At 34.0% G+C, this 25699-nt stretch overlaps 2 protein-coding genes and 1 pseudogene across 4 annotated transcripts; 1 reads left to right on the forward strand and 2 right to left on the reverse strand.

Moving 5' to 3' along the window:
• Window positions 1–250: 250 nt before the first annotated feature.
• LOC111800892 (protein HLB1) lies at window positions 251–9110 on the reverse strand. 2 transcript variants are annotated; one of them, XM_023684796.2, is made up of 15 exons: window positions 8505–9110; window positions 6837–6968; window positions 5894–5963; window positions 5430–5543; window positions 4961–5044; window positions 4339–4389; window positions 4121–4150; window positions 3922–3984; window positions 3741–3806; window positions 3390–3518; window positions 3045–3080; window positions 1814–1933; window positions 1509–1697; window positions 1360–1438; window positions 251–545 (listed from the first exon to the last, which is right to left on the reverse strand). In XM_023684796.2, exons 1-14 carry the CDS (start codon window positions 8954–8956, stop codon window positions 1370–1372), a joined length of 1605 nt encoding a protein of 534 aa, XP_023540564.2. In that variant the 5' UTR covers window positions 8957–9110; the 3' UTR covers window positions 251–545; window positions 1360–1369. The 2 variants fall into 2 exon arrangements, with proteins under 2 accessions (XP_023540564.2, XP_023540563.2); XM_023684795.2 differs by lacking the exon at window positions 1360–1438 and having other exon boundaries at window positions 8505–9108.
• Window positions 9111–13234: 4124 nt separating this feature from the next.
• LOC111799643 (methionine gamma-lyase) lies at window positions 13235–15102 on the reverse strand. The gene is made up of 2 exons (XM_023683066.2): window positions 14254–15102; window positions 13235–13897 (listed from the first exon to the last, which is right to left on the reverse strand). Exons 1-2 carry the CDS (start codon window positions 15017–15019, stop codon window positions 13314–13316), a joined length of 1350 nt encoding a protein of 449 aa, XP_023538834.1. The 5' UTR covers window positions 15020–15102; the 3' UTR covers window positions 13235–13313.
• Window positions 15103–17501: 2399 nt separating this feature from the next.
• LOC111799589 (mediator of RNA polymerase II transcription subunit 10b-like) lies at window positions 17502–21291 on the forward strand (annotated as a pseudogene). Its single transcript, XR_015422297.1, has 8 exons — window positions 17502–17638; window positions 17868–17942; window positions 18016–18240; window positions 18334–18417; window positions 18511–18613; window positions 18732–18820; window positions 20002–20101; window positions 20813–21291. The product of XR_015422297.1 is annotated as a mediator of RNA polymerase II transcription subunit 10b-like (transcript).
• Window positions 21292–25699: the final 4408 nt, after the last annotated feature.

Here is a 25699-nt window from a genome sequence, read left to right on the forward strand (position 1 = left end):
TTGAGTGCTTTCATTTCAACGGTGAAAATTCATAATTTTACACCCATTACGGTTGGTGTACTGACCTCCATCATCAACTATCAGTGTTCTTCTCATTTTACTTTTCACCCCTACCACAATTCATAACCTTTTTTACCTTTTTTTTTTTACCACAATTCATAGATTTTCAATTTTATTATCCATCTTTTTTAGGACTAAATTAATATTTTTTCTATGGTTGTCAAGTTCTACAGATAAAAATATCAAAGAATTCAATTAAAGTTTCCATGAAATTAATTCGAAGCTCACTTCAAAGAGCCCAGAAACATGTAATAAGCACTGGAAAAGCACCCCAAAAATTGAGTTCCGAAATGAATACTCAATCTACTATAAGCAAGCATAATATAAACGTCAAGGTAATATAAGTAATAAATTTTCATACTTGATAATAATCATCAACCCGTTACAATGCCAGCCAAAACGTCGTTCTTGCCTCGAGCATAGATTGTGTAAACTAATCTAACTGCATCAAGCCATCCGTCGAGCGCATCCCACGAGTCAGCAACCTGATATATAGTAGATAAGGTGATCATATAAGTTCATAATTGTTGGTCATAATAGTGTATGTGTTATGGTCCACGAACAGGGATATGGTACGATGTAAGTTGAGTCACCAAACGAAACTATGGGAGTTTCAATGTGATCAGTGGACTCCACTCTAATAGCAGTTTGCTACTCGAACATATCAGACATGATAATTTTTTAGATATTGTGAAATTGATGGGTTCGATGTTCAAAAGATCTTTCTTTTCTTTTTGTTATCATTCTCTTTTAGTTACTATTAACTTTTCTTTTACTTTTTCTTCCCCTTTTTTCGTGAGTGTCTAGGTTAGTTTGGGCATACCTTGACTATTTTCATGGAACAATCTTTTCAGCCAACACATTTGGTTTATTCGTGAGTGAGTGTCTAGGTTAGCCTGGGCATACCTCGACTATTTTCATAGAACAATCTTTTTCCGCAAACTACATTGACTTTTTTGTGAGTGTCTAGGTTAGCTTGGGCATTTTCATGGAACAATCTTTTCAGTCATCTACATTCGGTTTTTTCGTGAGTGTCTAGGTTAGCTTGGGCATATCTCAACTATTTTCATGAAACAATCTTTTCAGCCAACTACATTCGGTTTTTTCGTGAGTGTCTAGGTTAGCTTGAACATACCTCGACTATTTTCATGGAACAATCTTTTCAGCCAACTCCATTCGATTATTTCGTGAGTGTCTAAGTTAGCTTGAGCATACCTCGACTATTCTCATGGAACAATCTTTTCAGCCAACTACATTCAATTGTCAAGGTAACTTCTAAGCCATTAAGCCAACTCATACCGTTTCCTCTTTACGATCCAACTGGAGAGGTTTTTTTAAAAAACTCCCTAGAATTGGGCATCTTCTCCTCTACAATTTCCTACCATAAATGAAATGGTTTCTTATTTATTAAAAAAAAAAGAAAAAAAGACGTAAAAGCTCAAGCTCACCAAGAAAACTGGTCCATGGATTGTGTCAATGCAAAGTCCAGCGCCCGGCGGTAAAGTTAGATCTGCACATGCTGATACAGATACAATATCTGGAATTTCTACTTTGATTGGCATATCGCCATTCAAGGTACTTCCAGATCTTCCTAAAGCATTAGGGGATGTTTGTATTTGTTCCCCCCCTATTTTAAGCTGAAAGAGGATTGACCACAAGTAGTTCAATATCAGTTTCAACCAAATCACATAACGCACCCATCTCCCACGGCTGACTGATAAAATCTAAACAATAAAAACAGATAGAACTTTACCTTTTGCAAAACATCATGATTTAGAAAATACTGTGAACGTTTCCAATCACTGTGTGGAGCAAGTGGTTTCCCTACAGGAGGTGCAGTCAGGTACCCAACTTTTAGATAGGGTAACGGCAGCTGTAAAAAAGGCAAGTTCCAGAAAAGTTCATTGCACCAAAGTATAATTCCGGATCAAGGGATGTCACCAGAAAGTAAAATCAGAATATATGATGAGTCCGAATTTACGGGTTACAGATGTCTTGGAATCTTAAAAAATACAGTAAAATGCTTGAATGGGTATATGCTAAAGTTATAACGACATGACACATCATGGCCATACTTTTGACTACTATAGTAATCTTCATTGATAGACACAGCCTTTCAGACTTTGATCGAAAGCAATACAAGTGTAACAGCCCAAACCTACCTCTAGTAGATATTGTCCGCTTTGGCCTGATCAGCCTCACGGTTTTAAAATGCGTTTACTAGAGAGGTTTCCACACCCTATGTTTCGTTCCCCTCAACAACCGAGGTGGGATCTCACAATCCACCCCCTTGGGGGCCCAGGGTCCTCGTTGTCACATCATCGTCTGGTGTCTAGCTTTGATACCATTTATAACAGCTCAAACCCACCGCTAGCAGATATTGTCCGATTTGACCCATTACGTATCGCCATCAGCCTCCCGATTTTAAAACGTATCTACTAGGGAGAGGTTTCTACACCCTTATAAGGAATGTTTTGTTCCCCTCTCCAACCGATGTGTGGGATCTCACAATCCACCCCCTTGGGGGCCCAACATCCTCGCAGGCACATTGTCTGGTGTCTGACTCTAATACCATTTGTAACAGCCTAAACCCACCGCTGGCAGATATTGTCCGCTTTGGCCCTTTACGTATAGTCATCAGCCTCACGATTTTAAAAAACATCTCCTAAGGAGAGGTTTTCACACCCACCCTTATAAGGAATGTTTTGTTCCCCTCTCCAACCGATGTGGATCTCACATCATGAAACTTAAACACATGACATGCCCCAACCGTTGATAACATTATAGACGTAGACATTGACAACTTCATTTATTTTAGAACTTTATACAGATATTTCTCATCTCATTAAAAGATCAATACAGCGCATATTAAACTAAACCATATAAACACTACAGAAAGCTTTCTGGTCTACAAATATTGAGCAAATAATAGAAAATAAAACGGGGTCAATTGTGATGCATATTATTCGAGAAGTCAGACTAACCATTGAACGAACCAACCGCAAGGCACTGCTGTAAACCTATTAAAAACAAACATCAAAACTTCAATTGAAGCTTGTATGTGAAGAAATAAATGACTAAACGGAAAACAAGAGAAATGGAAGAAAAATTGAAACTTTAAGCTTCGGTTATAATATTTAAAATGTTTCTGTTTCCTTTTCCACGAACAACTAGAAGTTGGCTTAAAAAACTATCGTACTTGTGCACAATTACGTGTCAAGTCTTGGTAAAAAGTGTAAAAGACGCTGAACAGAACGGAACACAATAGTTGGTTTCTACATCAGGCACAACAACACGGAAATTATTCGAAACAAAAGGACTGGGCTTACAGAGTAACTTGGTTTTAAAGCATGAGCAGCTGCAATATAAATTGCAGATTGGCTGTACAACTCATTGGGGGAAACATCCTTAAAGTTCCCTGTTCCACCAGTCCGTAATGTGTCCTCAGCGAGTCCATACTGTAGAGGTCAGAAATGAATTAAGATTTGAGCAAATTTATATTATCTGATCTAAATCAATCAAGACATAAGTTTTCCATTGCTTGTCATTTATATAAACAGCACTTAAGAATCTTCTGTACACATCCCTACAACACAAGTTGACGAGTCATTCTAAACATGGCGCGTTAAGCAGATGTAAGGTCATGTAATTTCCATATATGGGGCAGGCAACGGACTCACCAAAACAGTACCAAGATTGTAAATTGCTCGATGAAAATCAAATTGCAACTGTATAGCTGCACGAAACTGCAATTGGAAGACAACTGAGTTACCAACAACGCACAGAACGTAACAGTAAGTGTTAAACAAAAGGCTGCAACTATTTGGTATTTAGATGTTCCCAAATAAGTGTTATTGTCACCTTACTGATAGCTGTTCTTACAATTGTCTGCTTTTCTCGTGCTGGCACAATCGCACTGAGTTCCTGAAATGGATCATGATATACGGATATTCAATAAAAACAAGTTTCTTACACATATTGCTTATGGTTGAGTACGTGGAGGTGGGCAAGAGAAACTATTTCAAATTGAAGATTAATCTAATGCGAAAAACATAAGTACCTGCAGAGCAAGCCCCCAATTATTTAGCGCCTGAAATAGATCCAAAAATAGTTAGCCTTAAGGCATTTGCAAAAAAAATAAATGCAAAGAATTATTTTAATGTTATGGAGGCTTATCTAGAATCAACTTCACAAAGAGAACACAATGCAAACAAAGAAGAAAATCGAAGAGATAAATTTAAGCACATGTAGGTTTACTACCAATTTCTTGAGATGTACCTGGGGACTATTCCAGTTGAGTTGGACAGCTTTCTCATAATTTTTGGTAGCCTGAATGATAGAATAATTGAAATGATAAGTTCAAATGAAAAGGAAAAACAATTCCTGAAAATTAGCGCCTGCATTTTATGTGTTTTACCGACACTTCCAAATTTTCATCACGGAGTTGATGATGAAGTATAATTAAACCTTTTACACAGTTAACAGCCTAAATGATACTTTTGAAAGAAAAGGCAAGTTCCTTTTTAAAAAAAATATAAAATTGTAAGGAGGGTGGGGATTCAAACTTTCAACGTGTTAATGAGGCAACTGATGCCTTCATCAAGTAATGAAATTGTTGATATAAAATTAAGGAAGGGATTTCAATTGTAAGATATCTAATGAAACCGTCGCTCAAAAAGAGAAGAAGATAACAAAAACTGGAGGAGTTGCATTGAATCAAAGTGATCACATTAGCACTGTAAATAGCAAAATTTTAAATTCTTCTCTATCCCCAGAGAAAATTGAGATATAACCCAGAAAATGAGAGCCCCTCCTTTCTACCAGAACAATAAATACACTACGGATGAGAGATTTTTCAAATACATAATGACAAAAACCCATTAGGGATGAAAGTACAAACCTGCTTCCACAGTTCTTCAGCCTCCTTAGTACGACCACGCATTTTGGCCCGATCAGAGATTGCAATAGCCCAATTATAAAAAGCCTGGGATGCATCCAAATACATTCAATCATTAAGACAGCACCAACGATGAATTTTGCAGGTCAGGTGAAAAATGCATACAAGTATTTTCTAAATCTGCCAGTACCAAGTATAAAAGAAGGCCTACTTTCAGCCATGGTTTATCAAACCCTCAGCAGGAATAAATAGTTACTACGTGAAAAATGGGCCCAAGGAAAATTCATTCTGATTCATCTTGCAAAAAAAAAAAAGAACTCAATAATCTAAATAAGTTCATTTCTGGCAGAAGCAATATTCGAAACTCTTCAAAGTTTGTCCATCTTTTCCTTTTTTTCCCCATCTTCTGATCACATTTTTGGCAATAGCATCCTAACTAGTAAAAGTACAAAAAGGTTTCTTTTTTACATACATCGTGAAGTGTTGGGCAAAGACGGGTTGCCTCATCATACTTTTTACAAGCCTCCTCAAGCAATGCATCTTTAGAAGGTGAAGTGGAATCTGGACTAACATTATCTGCACTCTCCTGCAACACCAGATTAATAGTGTGATATTGCTTATAACAGAATGTAGAGATCTGTTCATTTTACGGTGTATTATTACAATGATGTTTTACTTGCATTATCAAAGAAAATTAAATGTTTCATCGTATTTCATATCCTTTGGTCTTTTTACAAAAAATTATTGACACTAGGTACTGGAAGGTGTCGGCTAAGTTGTGTTATATTTTTATACCAAACACAGAATTCAATTGATCTGGAGTTGTTTTAGAGACCCGTCAATAGTATCTCTCTGCACTTTACAACATTATTGATTTAGAAATAGAGGGGTATAAGAAATCCAGTTTCCCAAAATAGATCATATAAAATCTCAGACCTGGAGGACCAAAGCCCAATTGTATAGAGCATCATAGTCTTGAGAATTTCTCTCAATTGCACTAGCATACCTGCAATTTTTAAATGGAAAATATAATGTTTATAATCAAAGGATCTCTATAAGAGTAGCCATTTTTTTAAGAAAGAAATGGATTCCATTTCTGATAAGAAATAACTATAATATTTTCTTTTATCAATAATCATAACCAAAAGGCAAAAAAAAAAAAAAAAAAGGGTTCTCGGTCTTTCTTTTATATATATACTTGTTGGGCACCACTCATATGTCTTGGACATCATAGTTTAATTTTTGCAGGCTACCCATGGTTCTTCTATAGCCCAAAGTACACTGAGGCGTAATAATCTTTCTAACCGAAGAACAATTCAAGGGGGAAAGATATGAGCCTTAGTGAGATCTACCCTCCTACAATTATCTCCAAGCAGACATACCCAAAATATCTTGAGGTGATTTCCTTGCATCTCATCTATGCCACAGGTGGTTTGCACATAGGCATACCCCTTTGGAAATCAATGCGCCCACCTAACTAGAATATAGATATTCCTTAATAAGTTTGTAAACTCTACATGTTATAAAATCAGTTAATCCTTTACTGCTTTGCATGAAACCTAATCAAATACCCATGATTATCTATATAAATACAACTATGCTACATATAGCATTATCTATTGTCTCCTTTACTAACCACCAAGTATGCACCTTTTTTTTTTTTTTTTTGGTTGCAGTGAAAATCCAATTCTCAATCTTTCAATGCATCACAATGACACAACTAGGCTCTGACACAACACAAGATCCTATTGGATAAAATGGGGAAGTACAACTGGGCCCTGATTTCAATAGGATTTCAAAGTCCAAGTTACAAGATCTATTATAAGAAACATAACCAAGTAGATGCAATTACGAAGGACAAAAAGTATTATGATGATACCTCTTAGCAGCAAATGTGAGAATACGTTGGCGAGAACGGCCCTCTTCATCAACACCTGTAACACTGCTGATCAACTCCATGGCAGCTCTGCTCTGTTCAGAATAAGGCTGTTGTGGGCTATCTTGGTTAAGACTGTGCAAATTCATACAGTAAAGAAAGAATATAGCTATTGAGACAAAAGGTGGTAACATCAAAACTCTACTGCAATTAAAGACTCCACTGATAATAATGAGCATTTTCTTAATCCAAACCAAAATCAAATGGAGAGAGAGAGAGAGAGAACTAATAGATCAGTATGCTAAAAGGAACGGATAGGAGTATACATAAATGAATTGACTAATTCCAAAATGAGTTATGCTTAAGATGAATTGACAATTATTGGGAGTGTAAGTGGTTCATGTTGGGTTAATTTTGAGCCCGAACCAAAACCAAGCTGCAAGATATATTTCTTTTCTAAGGTTAATCAAACGAAGCACGTTAGTATAAAAATGAGCAGGCCAAACAGATAACATGTCAATTTATCATTTCAGTTAACCAGTTTCAAGGTTGGTACAAGGAACATGAAACACAAACAAAATTAAAACTCTTAATTGGGATTTTTGTTAAGTTAATACCCAAGGAGATAATGGGCGAAGTGCAATTGGAATAGGCCGTACAATCCAATTTGACCAGAAGTCACTAAATTGAAACCAACTACACTTTCCTATCACTTTAATAAAAGCCTATTTGGGTAGAAATGAAATAACCAAAATTTGAAGCCACAAAATCCAATTCTATAGCAACAGAAGTTGTGAAGAAATCAAACCCAAGGCAAAGCCAGTTTCAAAACCAAATAATAATAATAATAAAACTTGTTTCAAAACCAAAGTCCCAAGGAAAGACTTCGTTTCAATAAACCGAAGGATTCTAGCTCTTTTACCACTAAAATGATTACATCCAAACCTCAGAAACGTTTTATGGGAACATATCCTGTTTTGGGATAATGTAATGAAGGACAGAACTTAGTCTGTTCATGGGTTGAATTGGGTCAGGTTGAAGCAATGTTCAGATTTAACAAAAACTTGGTGTCAACTGAACGGTAAATCGAACGACCAGATTCTACACACAAGGTCTGCCCGAATTCAATAGGATCATCGGATTTGCTAACATGCAAAACAAAAAACTCTCGCAGAGAAGCCATTATACTAACCGTAACAACAATGGATAGTCCCTGACAGTATTCAATCGTTCAAAGCAATCATTGTATCTTACCCTTCTAGGAAGAAAATCTGCTCTAGAGAGTTTGAGAGAATCGGCTTTGAAGATTTGGCAGGGGGGTCAATCAGATGGTGAAAACTATCGTTAAAGAGAAGAAAACTAGCAGACGCCGAGCAAGCTGGTTAGAGAACTTTTGATGAACTTTGACTTTCAGACATTGACTTGTTCAAATGGGAGTTCCTTGATTTTTACGCCTAAACTATTCTTCTTTGAAAGAAAACTACTAACCCATTACTATTTTTAATGAAAATTCAGCTTTCAACCTTCAAGCTGGATGGAACTGTCGTAAAAATCAGGTTGAACAGTCACCATTCACCATTCAATTTCAAATAATTGGAGATTATAATGCATTATTAGAAAGCATTCGATTACCAATCAACCATATTCAGTATTCTCAAGTACACAACAAACCTGTAACCATCGGGCTTCTCGCCTTCAGATTCGTTAACGCTGTCGTTGCCATCTTCACCTTTCAATCCATTCAGCAACTCTCTCATTGTAAACGTCCGGCTTCCTTCATCTTTACGCAGCGTAGGCTGCGAGTTCTCGATGCCGTTGGACGGGATCGAGGTTCCTTTAGACTCATCAAATTTCGGATCTGAGACATTCGTCACTACCTGTAATGGCAGTGACTCCGATAACTGTTTCCTTCGAGACGCCAGCTCTGATTCTGCTTCTGCTTCTACATAAATTGATTCTGATTCTGATTCTCGTTCTAGCTGTGATTCAGCTTTGGGAATTGCGTCCGCTATGCGTTCTGGCTCTGATCTGGACTCATCGGTTTGCTCTGATTCTGAAGAAATTTGTGGCTCAGTTACGATTCCGTTCTGCAAATTATTAGGTTCCTCGGGAGTAGTCGACATGGTGAAATGGCAAACAGGAAGAGAATGAGATTGAATCAAGGCTCCGGAAAACAAGCCGATCGAAGATCCGCGAAGAACAAAATTGAAGGACGAAAGCGATTACCAATTCCCAACCCCCTCGTGGAACCACTCCGCCATTGTTGAGTGTCACAAGCGACACACTGTACGTCCATTTTTTCTTTTCTTTTTTTTTAATATTATTTGTTTTTAAAAAATTTAAATCAGACTTTTAAATTATATTTATATTTATTTATTATTAAAATTTGGTTTAAAATTTAAATATTTTATTAAGAAAAAATAAAAAAAACCAAATAATTTGAATATAATATGATATTAATACCTTTTAACTTATTAAAAAAGTATAAAATATTTATTTTTTAATTTAAATACTTCGTTCATTTTTCTATATATAATCTTTTTAACAAATTTCAACAATATTTTCGTTAGTATTTTCAATAAATGACATATTTTGATATTTGGGATTTTAAATTTTTTTAAATATTAGTATTAATTTTAAAATTTTTGTTTCTTAACTTATATATAATAATAATATAGTTTTTAATTTCCGATGGTAGGTCCGAAATGAACACGGTTTCTACAAATTAAGACATTTAACTTTAAAAATACCAATATTTAACCTTAAAAAAGTAGACGGAATTTTCGAAGTTTAGAGATTAAATATGTAATTTAATTTATAAAAAAAGAAAAAAAAAACTCCCGAAAATATATATTTAGCTATTTCATAAAAATATATAAATAATTTTGTAAAAAAAAAAATTAATTTATAATTTTGTTGTCTTTATTTGATTGAATGAATGAATTCGGGTTTGAATCTAAAATTGATTTATTTAAAATTGAAATAAAGTAGGTAAATAAACACAAACTTGGTCGGACAATCTTTTTACTACCGTGAATTTAAAAGTTTAACGGTAAACATTACGTAGGTAAATAAACACAATTTTGGTCACCACTCTAAAATCTTAGTTATGTATGAAATGACCAAAATGTCCTCACACTTCATTTTCATTTCCACCGTGATTGTTATCAACCACTTTGGACGGTTGAACACAACTCTCTGTGGTAAACACAAAACAACTCTTTTATTAAGACCAGAAGAGAATACAAAACATCACTCTTTATTAAGATCAATCGAGAAGAGAATACAAGACACTCTTTTATTAGGACCAATCGAGAAGATAATACAAAATATTTTGTAGAATACTGCTGCTTTTTTATTGTTTTTTTATTTCTGGGATAAATAACGTACGTAGAGTGGAGGGGTATTTATACTGTAACCTACTCAATCTAGATCTAACAAATCTCAATCTTTTATCTAAAAATACAGTATCTTTCCTAAGATCTCTACTGAAATAAATATAGGCTCGTACTATTACTGGGCTTGACTCTATTGAGCTAGTGATTGACTCTATTGGGCTAGGGATGATATTTCAACAAAGCCGACCACCACCCACCTTTGTCGATAACCCTCCTCGTGCCCACCCTGACAACCATCGCCGCCTCTTTCAGCAATCACAACTATTGTCAATGACCTTCTACAGTGGTCGGTTAATACTATACCTAATATTTTAATTACAAATTTAAACTCATTAGTTCATCGAGAATAATGACAAACATTTATTTTAATTTGACATCACTATAAACATTTTAACATAAAGTAAACTAAACAAACTTATGTATAAAATCACGTGTTTAAAAAATGGAACGAAACATAACGTGAGACAAAACATCGAACCAGTTGTGTGTTTTTTTTTTTTTTTTTTTTTTTTTTTTTTTTAATAAGCAAAAGGAAACATGAAAAAGAACAAAGCAATATGCCATATTCATGCATGTAGGATGCCAATTATTAACGACATATGGTCCCATCCTCCATTTCGATCACTTTTTCCCCATATATTTTGGACGATCCTTCTTTATCGCACGTAAAATGCATCGTTCAAACACAATTTTCGTATCTTTTGACCCGACATAAGTTAAACTATATAGAATCTGTCTCCATTTCTTAATTGATTTTCAATTTGTCTCTATCAACTTGAGTATAGTTAAATCATTAATTCTATTCTGATCAGAATTTTAAAAGTTTCAACTCTACCGTCAACATTCTAATTTGTTAGACCAAAGTCCGTAATAATCATAAAATAATATTTAAATAATTTGCATCTAATATATAAATATATATATATATTTTTTAATAATTTATATTTATATTTGATATATTTTCCCTTTGAACCATTTTTTTTTTTTTTTTTGAAGATGCCTAAAGTAATATTTAAATTAATTTTTTTAATAATTATCTAATTTAAATATGAGACAATATCGATATTTTTAATTTAGTTACCGACAATACTAGATGTGTTAGAATACTTTAAATAAATTGGGATAAATCCGACGTCTTTATCTGTTAGCCCATCTCGATGCATTATGGAGACTAATTCTTTTAAAAAATTAATTCCAACTAAAATCGATGTTAATAAAAAGCGAAAAAAATGAGACGATAATATTAATATAAAATTATATTAAAAAAAAAAAAGAAAAGAAAAAGATGAATTTAGACTTTTTGCACATGCCTCATTATATTATTTAAATTTTAAGTATTATTATTAAAGATAGTATCAAGTCAAATCAAAATAATAATAAATAATAATAATAATAATGTCATATCTACTTTTGTGAAAGATTCCAATTTAAAAGTGATTTTATGCTTTTAATTTAAATAATAATAGAAATAAATTATTTAAAATTTTGTTATAATTTTACCCTCTTTTTATTTTATTGAATAATTTTATCAAATTTTATATATTCTTTTTTTTAAAAAAGATTTTTTTAGAGTTGTTGTCGTCATCCTCACCACAAGTCTCACAATCTACAGGAGCATACCGTCCATTGTTTAGCTCTAATACCATTTGTAACAGCTTATCATCGTCAGCCTCACGATAAGTCTCACAATCCACCCCCTTGTGGCCCAGCGTCATTTCTGGCATATCGTTTGGCGTCTAGCTCTTATGTCATTTGTAACAGTTCAAACCAACTGCTGGTAGATATTGTTCGATTCGGTCTGTTACGCATCATCGTCAACGTCATGAAAAGTCTCACAATCCACCCCTTTGGAGGCCGAACGTTCTCGCTAGTACATCACTCGGTGTCTTACTCTAATACCATTTGTACCGTCCAAGCTTATCGCTTCTAAATATTGTCCGTTTTAGCTTGTTATGTATCGTCGTCAACCTTACGATTTAAAATGTATTTACTAAGAAAAGGTTTCTATACTTTTTTAAGAAATGTTTCGTTACTCTCTTCAACCGTCGTGTAATCTCATAATACATGTGTTTTATAATTTATATATATATATATATATATATATATATATATATATATAATTATATTATTAAAAATAAATTAAATTTACTTATAAATTCAAATTCCAAAACGGTAAAATAAAGTTAGCCACGAGAATCAAATAATTGTGAGATCCTGCATCGGTTGGAGAGGGGAACAAAACATTCCTTTTAAGAATGTGAAATCTTCCTAGTAGACGCATTTTAACACGACGACGATATGTAAAGGGTAAAAACAGACAATATCTACTAACGGTTACAAATGATATCAGAGTCAAACACCGGACGGTTTGCCAGCGAGGACGTTGGGCTCTCAAGGGGGTGGATTGTGAGATCCCAGATCGGTTGGAGAGGGGAACGAAACATTTCTTATAAGAGTCTGGAAACTTCTCACAAGTAGACGACCCTCAAGGTGGTGGGCTCGGTATGCTAACGAGGATGTTAGGCCCTCAAGGGGGTGGATTGTGAGATCCCACAGCGGTTGGACCGGTATGCCAGCGAGGATGTTAGGCCCTCAAGAGGGTGGATTGTGAGATCCCACATCGGTTGGAGAGGGGAACAAAATATTTCTTATAAGAGTGTGGAAACCTCTCACAAGTAGACGCGTTTTAGAACTCTGAGACTGACGATGATATGTAACGGACTAAAACGGACAATATTTACTGACGGTGAGCTTGGGTTGTTACAATAATGAACAAAATTTATAGTGGAACTCAATGTGGTAACAGTGAAATGAAGAAAATACGGTATAGGGTTAGAAATAATCTAAGAACACTTTTCGACCAAGTCCCATTAATTGATCACGACAATATCGTAGATATGTTGCCTAAAAATAAGGGAGAACTGACCTACGAGTATCTACCCGTGCTCTCATACTTTTGAAATCTCGATAGAAAGGCAACATTTTTTAAAATAAATTACGAAATAAATGGCAAATAATTATTTATTACATTAAGATCTTATTGATAAGCAACTATGTATACATTAGGGTTTAATATTTGTAATTAAATGTTGTTACAATATGGAAGCCCTAAATCTTGCACTTTGGCTAGAGCCTTCTCAAATTGGCTCCATTTTTGCTCCAAAGTCCCCATATAACCAATCGACATTCTTACGAGCCCGGGTGAGATTCCCGCCAATTCCTTATCCTTTCCGCTCAGTTCACTACTCGTGCTACTACCCGAGCATGACATTAGGGTTTCATAGTACCCTAAACTCACCGCTATGAACCCAAATTGTGTAGTGTTTTGGAGTACATTCATGAGCTTGTTTGCCCTTTCCTCAGTCCCCATGTCTAAGCACAATATTCCCCCGAACCCGTACTCCGAGTTCCCGATACTCTTCATTAATTGGTGTTGTGGGTGGTCTGGTAGTCCCGGGTATATGACCTTCAACCCTAACTTCTTCATTCGTTCCGCGAACACCGCTGCTCTTCTGCAATGCTCTTTCATCCTCAGGCTCAGGTGAGGGATTCTCTCCGAGAGCTCGAATGCCACCTTCGCATTCATGGTTGGCCCTAAAAGCATCAAGCCTCCCTGTAGTAGATCCATCATTGAGTTCACTAGCTTCGTTGGCCCGCACACCGCACCTACACGTACCATCCAAACTCAACAGTTTAACGACTTAAATGAGTACATGTTAATTACAGCTGAGCTATATACCTTTTATTAATCTAATTCCCGACATTGGTTATATTATTAACAAATAATCATTTAATTTTTCTATTTTTGAAAAAAAGAACTCATTTTTCTTGAGTAAATATCTAAAATTTTAATTGAATTAAAAAAAAAAAAAAAAAAAAAAAAAAAAAACTCCACGTTTTATATTAATGGTAAAAAGAATATTTATAAATTTAATTTTAAAAAACTAAATAATTATCCGTTTTTTTATCTGAAATATTCTTGCTGACGTGGATAAAACAGTAAAAAATGTCAGAAACGGTACCTGCAATGATGTCAGCACCGCCGCTAATGAACTTAGAAATACTATGAACAACCACGTCAGCACCGAGCCTCGCCGGCGACAGAACCATCGGCGCAAACGTATTATCAACCACCACCGTCAGCCCCTTTTCATGTCCGATCCGACACAATTCCGGTATGTTCGCCACCACCAACGTCGGATTCGCAATCGCTTCAAAATAAAGCACTTTTGTCTTCCCTTCCACGATCGCCTTCTCCACCATTTCCAAATCACTTATATCCACAAACGACGTCGTTATATTCGACGTCCTCGGCAAAAAGTGAGCCAACAGAGCGTGGGTTCCACCGTAGAGTGTTCTAGCCGCTACGACGTGGTCCCCACTAGCAAGTAACTGGAGGAAGACAGCGGCGATGGCGGACATTCCGCTGGCAGTACAGTAGGCAGCGGCGGTGCCTTCGAGAGCAGCTATTTGACGGCTGAGATTCAAGACGGTGGGATTAAAATGACGGCTGTAGATGAAGAAGTCTCGGTCAGGACCGAGCTCGCCGGCGAATAACCGCTGCATGGTCTCCGGTTCCATGACGGTGAATGTAGCGGAGGCTTCAATTGACATATTTACCCCTCCGTGTTCGCCGAATTCGTGACGCGTGTTTGCAATCGCAGCCGCTGGATCCTCGAGGAGAGACGAAATCATGGCCGTTGGTTTCTTCGAGATCAAATTCTCGTCGGTTTCACCGGTGGCCGGTCGTTTTGCGCCGCAGGACTTTTGGTTTTTGCATTCCGCCATCGAATTAAAAGAACAAAAAACAGAATTTTTTTATTTCGAAAATTGAAAATAATTATTTTCTTGTTCGTTTTGAGTTTAGAAGGAGAGCTGAAGGTCGTGTTTTATATAGAGCCAAAAAATGGAGATAAGGGGTAAAATTGGAATTTCACAAATATGGTCAACGTTTTTTGCATTGAAGTTTTTTTTAAGGCTAAATTATAAAAAAGAATATTCTTTAAATTTATTTATTTTAAATAATATTTTTATTCAATAAAATTCTATCTAATCATAATTTCATAAAGGTTAAATTCGTAATTTACCATTATGAATTATCATTGTTACCTTCATTTAAATACAAATTAATTAAAAACCGACATAGTTAAACATCGTTATATAACTTTTAATCCAAGTCAACGTCACAACGTTTCAAGTCAACCTTATAGGTTTTTTTTTCAAATTTAATTTTTTAAATGAAAAATTAAACACGAAATTGAATGTGGTCGTCTTCTTGGGTTTGGGAGTTTCAAACTGAACACGAAAGCAATTGTGTGTACATTATGAGAGTTTTTGATAAGGGAAATTAGAGGCAAATTTGAAGTTGGGAGTTTGGGATGACGACGACGTGTCGTGTGAATGCCACGTCAGTTTTTTTTAGGGGATGGCTTTGAAGAACTTCAAACCAATTTTTGCTTCCTTCGAGAAAAAAACCGTCTTTTTCTTATCAATGTCTTTATCAATTGATCCAATAACGTTTCATTAGATATGAACAAATTTGATAATTTTCGGATGATTTCTGACGATAAATAAGTGCTTTTCGCAAGTATTCATGTATTGTCGGTAAACTGGAACCCTCGAGACCCTCTGTCGAGAGACCTTAACACTCGAGACCGCACAAAAATTATTTAAATTAATAAAAAAAATATATATTATATATTAACGAAGAAAACAAAAAATACGAGCTTTCTCATTTTAATAACAAATGCGTCAAAATTTGTAGAGTGGATTTATTTTCCAAACCAGAACTAAAATATTTTAGTCACTCCACTCGACCCGAGTTGATGAGCCGAACACCCGATTAATATATTCTTTTTTTATTCTTTATTATTTTTTATTTTATTTTTCTTGTTCTTGAGTGACGTTTAAGATGTCGTCCGCGTCTCATCAGCTTAAATATTAATATTCTTTTATTGAGTTGAAAGGTTCGAATAAAAATTTTGAAATTTGTAAAATTATATTCTAAAAAAAAAATAAAAAGAAAACCGTGCTTATCTCCTCAACGACGTGATTTAAATCCACATTTTTTTTTCTCTTTTATTATTATTTTTGAAAAAAGTATTTATATATTAGTTATATTATTGTGTTTGGTAGATTATAACTCCATGTCATGGATTTCATCATAATTAAGATATGGCCCAATGAGTCACATGTATATTATCTTTAATTTCCACTAATGGATTCTTAAAATAATTAAATTAAAATTATTGCCCCGACACAATTTTCTCTTATTTATTGATATACCACACGTGCTCAAATTCAAATAAATAAATAATTATTAGATTCTATATTTCATCATTTAAAAAAAAAATTAAAAAATAAAAAATATATTCACTATTGGTAAGGGTGTACATTCAACCCGACAACCCGAACTATAAGGGTTGGGTTGGGTTGGATTAGCATTTCGGGTAGGGATGAGTTCATTTTTCTAACCTGAACGGAATCGGTTCGATTTTCGAGTTCATGGGCAAAACCTTCGAGTTGACCTGAGTTCGACGTCAGCCAAATATATGTTTCTGTTTTTATTTTTAATATTTTTAATTTGTTTATTTTGTTTATATTATTATTATTTGTTTAATATCATTGTATTTTGGTTACTTTAACCAATTTTAAAAAATGTCGGTATTTAATTGTGTTTAGTTTTATGACAAATTATGTTAATATATTACCATTTTCACTAGTTATTTTTTATTAATTTTTTTTGTCAATAATTATTTATTGATTTGTATTTATTTGTGAACTTTTAATATATTTTATGTAAGATTATGTCAGAAAAATTATAAATTGTGGATAAATAAAACTTAAAAAAAAGATTTGACAACCCAACCCGAACCGAAAATAGAGGGTTAGGTTGGGTTGGGTTAGGTTGTGAAAAGTTTCGGGTTGGGTTGAGTTACCAATCCAACCAAGAAATTTTGGTTGGGTCAAAAAAATCCCTTAACCCGACATAATCCGGACCATGTACACCTTAACTGTTAGTACCAAATTACAAAAAAAAATTCATTAACTTTAAAATATAATATTAAAAGATTAAGAGATAGTGTATGAGGTGCTGACAGTAATATTTTTTATTTATAAAGATAAAGAATATTAATGCTATTTTTAAAATGTTATTTTTTAAATATAAATGTATTTTTGAATTTTAATTAAAAAAACACCAAATTTAAATATATTTTTTAAATAAAAACGAAATTTAAGGATATTTTGGTTAATTTAGGGTATTAGATCAGCTATTCCACGTCATCGCCCCAATTAGACCTTTCTCGCATGTGGAAAATCCCCTTTGGATTCAAAGCTTAAGGCTTCATAGGTTAACATTCCGCCCTTGCTCCCACTTGATTTTTCTCCTCAATCCTCCTCGAACAAGTAAGATTGAGTTTCTATGTTCTTTAATTTTTAATTCCTTGATTTAAGCGAAATATTGTTCATCGGTCCATAATTTATGTAATTATGATTTGTTGGGGCGTTTATTATTAATTTTTGTTTGATTTCGGGAAGCTGTTTGATTGATTGATTGATTTTCTGTTCATTCCTTTGGAGCTATTCCAGTTCAAGCTTGTTATGATTTTTGTTATGATTTTCGGGATTTTGTCAGCGCCGTTTTTGTTAGGGTTCGCGTACTCTGATTTGCGGTATGAAGACTGTAATTCTGATAGATTTGTATGGAAATGTAAGACAGAAGGCTGTTATAGCAATATTGTGGAAAATTACCAACTCTTTTATACTGAATTGTTGCAAAATAGGCATTTCAGAGCTCCAAGGTATTTGGAAAGTGAAAAGAAGGTAATGGATTCAGCTCAAAATGCGTCTTCAGCTGCTGGGACTGGTGGAAGTGGTGGCAATGGATCGGTCAGCAATGATACGTCTGCATTAACTTCAGTGGATGATTCAAAGCAAAACGTGAACCAAGTAATCAACTCCATACAGAAAACTTTGGGTATCCATCAGCTGCCTCTTTTACAACGCCTGTATGCCCAATTTTTCTTCAGCTAATATATAATTCGTTCTTTGCTCACTGCTGATTCCACTCTATACCAGTGATATTGTTCTTGATTTTGCAGTAATTCACTAGTTTTGGAGCTAAATAACATGGTTAAATTGTCAGAGAAGTGTTCCATTCAGGTTCCTATGGAGGAGGTTGTTGAGTGAGTCTTTCTAGCTTTGCAAATTTATTTATTTATTTATTTTTTTTGACTCTTCCACTTATTCTTGGTTCGTTCTATCTTTTGTTCCATTAGTTTCATTGATGCTGGGAAGAATCCAGATGAATTTGCAAGGGATGTCTTAAATAGTTGAATTGCAAAAAATCAGAGTACAAAAGGCAGAACTGATGCCTTCAAGGTAGTCTTTAAATCTCCATGTGGCAGGCTTTTAAAATCTACTTATCTCTTATTTGTATTTTGATTTCCAAAAGTTCACGAAAATCTTTATTGAATGTTGTACTACTTACTATATTCAGGGTTTACGGAAGCATCTTTTGGAGGAACTTGAACAGACATTCCCGATGAAGTTGAGTCTTACAGAGAAATTCGTGCTTCTTCTGCTGTCGTGAGTTGAAATTTCTTTTTGCTGTCAATTTTATCTCTACCTTCAAATTTTACTCAAAATGATTGGATATATATACTTTTAGCAAGTATTTTCTATCCAACAAATCCTAGTTTTTTTTATAAAAAAATTGACTTGTTTTGTTTGTTTCGTGCTTCTTAGTGTGATGTTGCTCCTTGTAAGTGATTTATGTAACTTACATTGTATAAAGACATTATAAATCAGAATAAGCATGGGTCCTCCCCTCAAATTTGTGTAACGGCCCAAGCCTACCGCTAGCAAATATTGTCCGCTTTGGCCCATTACGTATGCCGTCAGCCTCACGATTTTAAAACGCATCTTTCAGAGTTATGCAATGGAACCGATACTCATCCAGATACTGTCATCTTTGGGCTTTCGTTTTCGGGCTTCCCCTCAAGGTTTTTGGGCTTTCCCTTCTAGACTTCCCCATTACGTGTCTACTAGGGAGATGTTTCAACACCCTTATAAGTAATGCTTCATTTCCCTCCCCAACCGATGTGAGATCTCACAGTTTGATACAAAAAAAATTGATAGGAGATGAAAATTTATTGCAGTATCAAAGTGGAATAAACCTGTAATAGTCTTTCTAGATTACTCTCCCAGCACAAATTTTCCAAGCGATCACTTAATTCTAAATTTGCCTCACTCACTAGTTATAACCAGCCCTTTCTAGTATGCTCATTAACCAATGACTAATTTATGTATTGTGAGAGTACTTGTAAGGGTTATGCTGGGAATATTAGTAAGGTCATAGTGGTAATTAGTTGGAAGTGCCTTGGTTATAAAATAGAGGGAGATAGGGAGCTTAGAGGGGGAAATGATTTTGGTATTGCCCAGTGTTTGCACTTTGGGAGAGAAACTCAAATCCTAGCAGAACCTCTGCTTTGGACAGCCCATGCCATGTCTGAGTTTGGAAAGCCAAAAACTTCTACTTCTGTTTAACAGCTATGTTGTGAGGTTGTTTGACCAGTGAATCAATTATAACAAGAACAGACATAAGTATGCATCTTAGAGAAAACTCTTGATTTAGTTTTTGGTTTATTTATTTTCTTTATTGTTATTATTTTTTAACTTTCAATCAAAATTTTGCCGTAAAAGTCCATTATTTATAATTTTTTTTCTGTTATTGGGCTCAAATTTTAATCTTGTTGCAACAAATACAGGAAACAAAAAGGATCGCGCAAGCACCAAGTAGGTTACCAAATGGGGATATGAAGGTTAAGATGGAGGCTTAAGTGCCGTGCCTTCTGAGTTGATTATCAGGTCTTTGAAGTTCTTCGCTTACCATCATTTTTCATTATGCCTTCAGCATATAATAATTTGATTGGGCATCATATTTCACATGATTTTAGTCTCATTCAAGGGATTGATAAGAGAATAATCACTCTTATACCCCCCCCCCCCCCCCCCCCCCCCCCCAAAAAAAAAAAAAAAAAAAAAAAGAAAAAAAGGAAAAAGAATTAACACCATCCTCTATTCTATTACTCTGTTACTTGCTTTGGAGATAACATTGTATATGCTGTGACTGACATATTGAGTGGAAGATGGTCGCTTCCCATATTTCATGTTCCTCTTGATCTGAAACCATTATTTCGAATGAAATTGGGGTTTCTTACCTTAAAAAAAAAAAAAAAATCTACCACCAAATATGTGTTTTAGTTCTTTTGGAATTGTGAATCTTGATCATGTGACTTTTACTTCTTTTGTACTGGAACATGAGCATGACATGGTTGCTAACTTGAACATGGTTTAATCTGGTAATCACAAGCATATTTTGATCAATTTGTTAAGAAATATATCATTTTCTAAAAGACAAATATATATATATATATATATTTTTTTTGTCTTTTGACTTCAACATGTGGGTGTGAGGATTTTTAATCTGCTGACTTATTGGTCGAAAGTACATCTAAGTTATGATCAATTTTCTGTAGAAGGTATATATTTTAACTGAAACTTCGTGAATTTGAACAGGGAATTCTTTCTTATTTTATACTCGATACAGTTGAAAAGATGTTTTCAAGAACAAATTAGTTGCTCAAAATAGGTAAGGTAGCTGTATCTTGGTTTCTCCACTCGAGTGCGGCAGACAACGTGGGGTTTGGTGGCGGCTAATGAATTAGCACGTCCAAAGCAACACAAGATGACAGATGTCCTGGCACTATCGCTTATTCGTATTCATTGGGCGAATCAAGGCGGAAAACATCCCATCTACAATCTCCAAACGTTGAACTTCGGATTTTACTGCACCAATTTCGGTGTGTTTGAGTCAAGTTCTGTTTTCTACTTTTTCTTGTTGAATGAATCTTTTCGTAACTGGATTCTCACTTTTCTGTTAATTATTAGCGTAAATTCATAAACACTTTCTTTCCTCATTTCAAACTCTGAATTCTATAACTTGTGAGTCTCATATTTATCCATAGCTGCTATTTCCCGAATGATTTGTTTGTGTACTTTGTATCCATCTGTCCATAATTGTGCACATACCATGGGCTACGTCTAAGTGAGGTTTTAGCACACCTAAAAACACTTGTTCGAAAACACGCTTCGTACTCAAATTTCTCACTCAGATTCATCAACACTTGAAGTACTTTGTAAAGAACTTTGTAAAGAAGCACTTGTTGACTGCTTTTGGTGTACTTGATCACTAAGAAAGTACTCAAACACACTTTTAAAAGTGCAACATGGGTTGGTGAAATCTCAACTTCTCCATCATTAGATTTTTCTTTATAGACAAATTTTTATTTTCATGCTACAAGCCTTGAAGATGTCGTTCTAGTTGAGACTCGTATATTTGTTTTTCTACCTTATCAAAGAATATGTTATTTAGTTTTGTAAACAATGGAAACAATACTAACAGTTTCTAGAAATGCAATATTTGCAAAATTCTCAGGTTGTAGGACATTGAAAGAGCCAAGAAGATCATTTAGTGGCTGTGATGTAGGTGGCATGCATTGGTGTTGCAGGGCATGAATCAAAGTATAGCTACCAATAACGATGCGAGTTTGAAGACCAACATTGGCTGTAGGAAGGATGGCAGGTACATTCTTGGTGCTAAGTTGAGTCTTATCTTACTTGTCAGGTTGATATTGGGAAATCCGGTGTATGCACCTTGAGGACTAACTTAAGTATGTGCTTTTAACGTAAGAAAATAAGAGGCATTCAACTATGGGAACGTGTTGACTATGCTTCATAATGGGTTTAGAGGCTATGCTGTGATGTGATATTTTATACATCGGTATTTACCTTCTAAAATGAATTTGCTTAAAATAAGTACAATTCTACCATTGTCGTGTCATTTGTATTGTTATTTTGTGTGTGTTAGAATGAGTTGACCAAGTCGTATCGACAACCCAGCAAATGAGTGTTTGTATTGTCATCTTGTGACTTCTGGATGTCGGTTTTGAGTCAGGAACTGTCATGAATATCTCATACAATTGACAATATATTAGACACGAATGATGGAGTAAACTAGTGGGTTCAGTCGATATGACTTTTCTAGTCATGGGATATGTTTAGTTAGTATAAGAACGACATTTTATGCATCATAGAAGCAACCCACGCCCTATAAGAAGCGAACAACTTGGCTAGTATTATTATTGGAAAGTATACTTTCTTTTGATCCAATATTTAAACGTGATGTTTGAGAGACAACTAAGGAAAGGTCCCACAGAACAAAGAAAGGGGTTAAACAGTCATGGTAGAATGATTTAGAAAGTTGAAAATAGACCAAAAACATCACATTACAAAGCATGATAGCATGTGATCTGTTGAAGTTGAATGATCACAATCTCTCTCTCTCTCTTTGAAACTTAAATCAAAGTAATTGGATTGAGTTGTGAAGTGGGGGCCATGTGATTACAAATATAGCTCATTTGATTCATATCCAAAGCAACAAATCAAGCCTTAGTTTGTGTCTTTGTTTTTTTTTTTCTAATTCTAGTTTCAAAGTGAAGGCCAATGTGTTATGTGTGTGCCACTTTTCTTGGTCAAATTACCTCTTTTTCCTCTCTTAATTGTCTACATGATCTGGTTGTTGCTATGTCAAATGCTCAATTATTTTTTAGTTTGAATTTTTTTATAGTACGGATTACCGTTCGTGGAGATGGGAGGATTCTAATCTGTGGCTTCTTGATCGAAAGTTTACGCGTCTATCCGTTGTGCTATAATCAGGTTGGTTTTCCAGGGCTTAATTGTTTCAAATTTTAAACCAAAGGAGTTAAATTGTCATTTCTAGGGACTAAGACATTAATTAACGCAAGTATAAGGACCAAATGTATATTTTGACCTATCTTTTCCTGCCTCTAATTTCAACTATATTTATATTAACGAACTACGTTATATATATGCTTCTATACATAGAAAATTAACAATATTAACAAAGGATAAAAAGATTGGGTGAATTTATTTAAGGTTGAATTAAAAAAAACTATAAAGTTTAGTTCTTGAACGTGAATAAAACGCCTAGACTTCAAAAAAATTTGTAATAAGTCGATATTTTCAATTATATGTTTTTTTTTAATAAGTCTCTAAACTTTTAAAATATTTAACATATTTATAAGCTTTTAATTTTTTTTTTAAAAGAAATTAACTCATTGAAGGCATAATTAAACTTTATTTCGTAGATAAAAATTTTAATTATAGGTTTTTTTTAATAAGTCTCTAAACTTTTAAAATATTTAATATATTCTTAAACTTTTCATTTTTAATTTTTTTAAAAAAATTAACTCATTAAATGCATATTCAAACTTTATTTCCACCGAAAAATTTCAAAAAATTTATCGTACACAAAATTAAATATTAGATACAAAATTAATAATTCAAGATCATAATAAATTTTTATCAAAGATTAAATCTTAATTTTTATTTTATTTTTTATCATTAAAGTTCTTAAAATAAGAGAAAGTAGGTAAGTAAATATCCACCCACCATTTTTACCTTATGTCCCGATCCATAGATTAAAAGTTAAAATATCAACCGACCATTTCATTATTAAATTGAAATTAAAGAAAAGGGAATAGTAAGAGTTGATTAATTAATTAATTAATTATAATAATAATAAAAAAATTAGTTGTTGATATAATTGCAAGAAAAAATAGAAGAAAAACAAAGATAGGGAATGAAATAGACCTTTGGATATGCAATTAATTGAATGATTCAAAGGAGAGTGAAGCTTGGGAAGCCGCCCTCGATATTCACGTGCGTCAATACATTCTTCCCCTTATTTCAACTTACATTCAATCTTCATTATGCATCCCAAAAATTAACCATACATATAGAATTTAATTTAAATATATTATTAGGTAATCTCTGACGTACCGTTCCATCCCGTGAACATGATTGGAGCTTTGAAGCTAGTCTTATTATTCAAAGGTTAAAGGGTTTTATTCGGTAGGTGCAATCGACCTGGAACGCACTTCTGTTTTTTCATTCACTCTATCAGTGGAGGGTCCCGTGGTTCCTGTGCCGCCGCGTTTTCTGATCCTAGATCCTTTTATTTTAATGCTTTGACGCGAAGTAATAGCTTTTAGATAGTTCAGTGTATAAGATGATTGTGTTTCAGCTCACTCAATAATGGGATGACAGTGATTCAACAACAACTAATTTTGAATGCTGTATAATCACTTAAACGTCCCATTTCAAACAAATGAGAATGAAACTTATTACATATACCAATAAGCGGTATCTTTTTACTCGATGACCGGATTATAGGAACTCCAAAGTTAAACATACTCCTGTGTAATTTAACTCTAAAATAATTAACACCAGAGCCTTTTCGACCTGATAACTAACCAAACATATCTCTTATATCGATATCGAGACAGGTAACTGACATATCGACGTAAATTTGATACGGGAATATTTAGAGCCCGCTCGGGAAATTGAATTTTTTTTTTACTTATTATATTATTTATTTAAAAAAAAAAAGGACTAAATGAGGAAATGATTCGTGTATAAATCTGGTCCCACGTGGTACGGAATTAAATGTCCTAATTCAACGGATATAAACTGTGTTATATTGTTAACTGAGACTGATTTTGGTTCGGTTCATTTTCCCTTTATTTATTTATTTATTATTATTTTTACTTTTTTACTTTTTGATATGACCTGATTTGAATATATTTCCTTTAATAATAATAATAGTAAAAAATAATATTTTATTATTTTTAAATAAAAATGAGTATAATTCAACCGTATGTTTTCTCGGGTAATAGATCTACGATTTCAAAATATGAAATAATCGATCGGGTTAAGACATCAATTCTTCAAATTCTTACCTCACTGATACAGTTATGAATATTAGGTTAAATTACAAATTTAGTTTCTATCAAACTGCGTGCAAGCCGTGGTGGATCGACCGAGAGAAGTATATATTCAACTATAGGCGGTTCGTTACAGGTTTCTCGGGTGATCGACCGGAAGAGATAAACTTAGAATTTAATCTGTGTATGATTTTAAAATTTTAAATTTTATCTCTATAGTTCGATAAAATCGTGTAAATAGCCACTAACTGATTGAATATATGATGATTAAAAGTCACTAACGGGATTAAGTACAAAGTAATGTAGCTGACTGGTAATTAGCAGTAGAAATTATTTACGGGATTTTATTAAATAACCGATATTGAAATTTTAACTTTTGTAATCATAGAGATTAAATTCTAACTTTATTCAAATCGTAAGACCAATCGCGTAATTTAACCTGAAGATTAATTTTCACGTTTTTTTTGTTAGTTTAAAAGTGTGAAAAGAATCTGTATTTTCGAGAATGATTGTGGGATGAAATTAATAAGTTGATTCATTATTTTAAACCGGACCCATTTGAATTAAGTGACAATTGATACGTTTCTTAGTCAAACGT

Source organism: Cucurbita pepo, chromosome 8 (genome assembly GCF_057944985.1).
Source record: "Cucurbita pepo subsp. pepo isolate OVF chromosome 8, ASM5794498v1, whole genome shotgun sequence".
In the NCBI taxonomy this organism is placed as follows: Eukaryota; Viridiplantae; Streptophyta; class Magnoliopsida; order Cucurbitales; family Cucurbitaceae; genus Cucurbita; species Cucurbita pepo.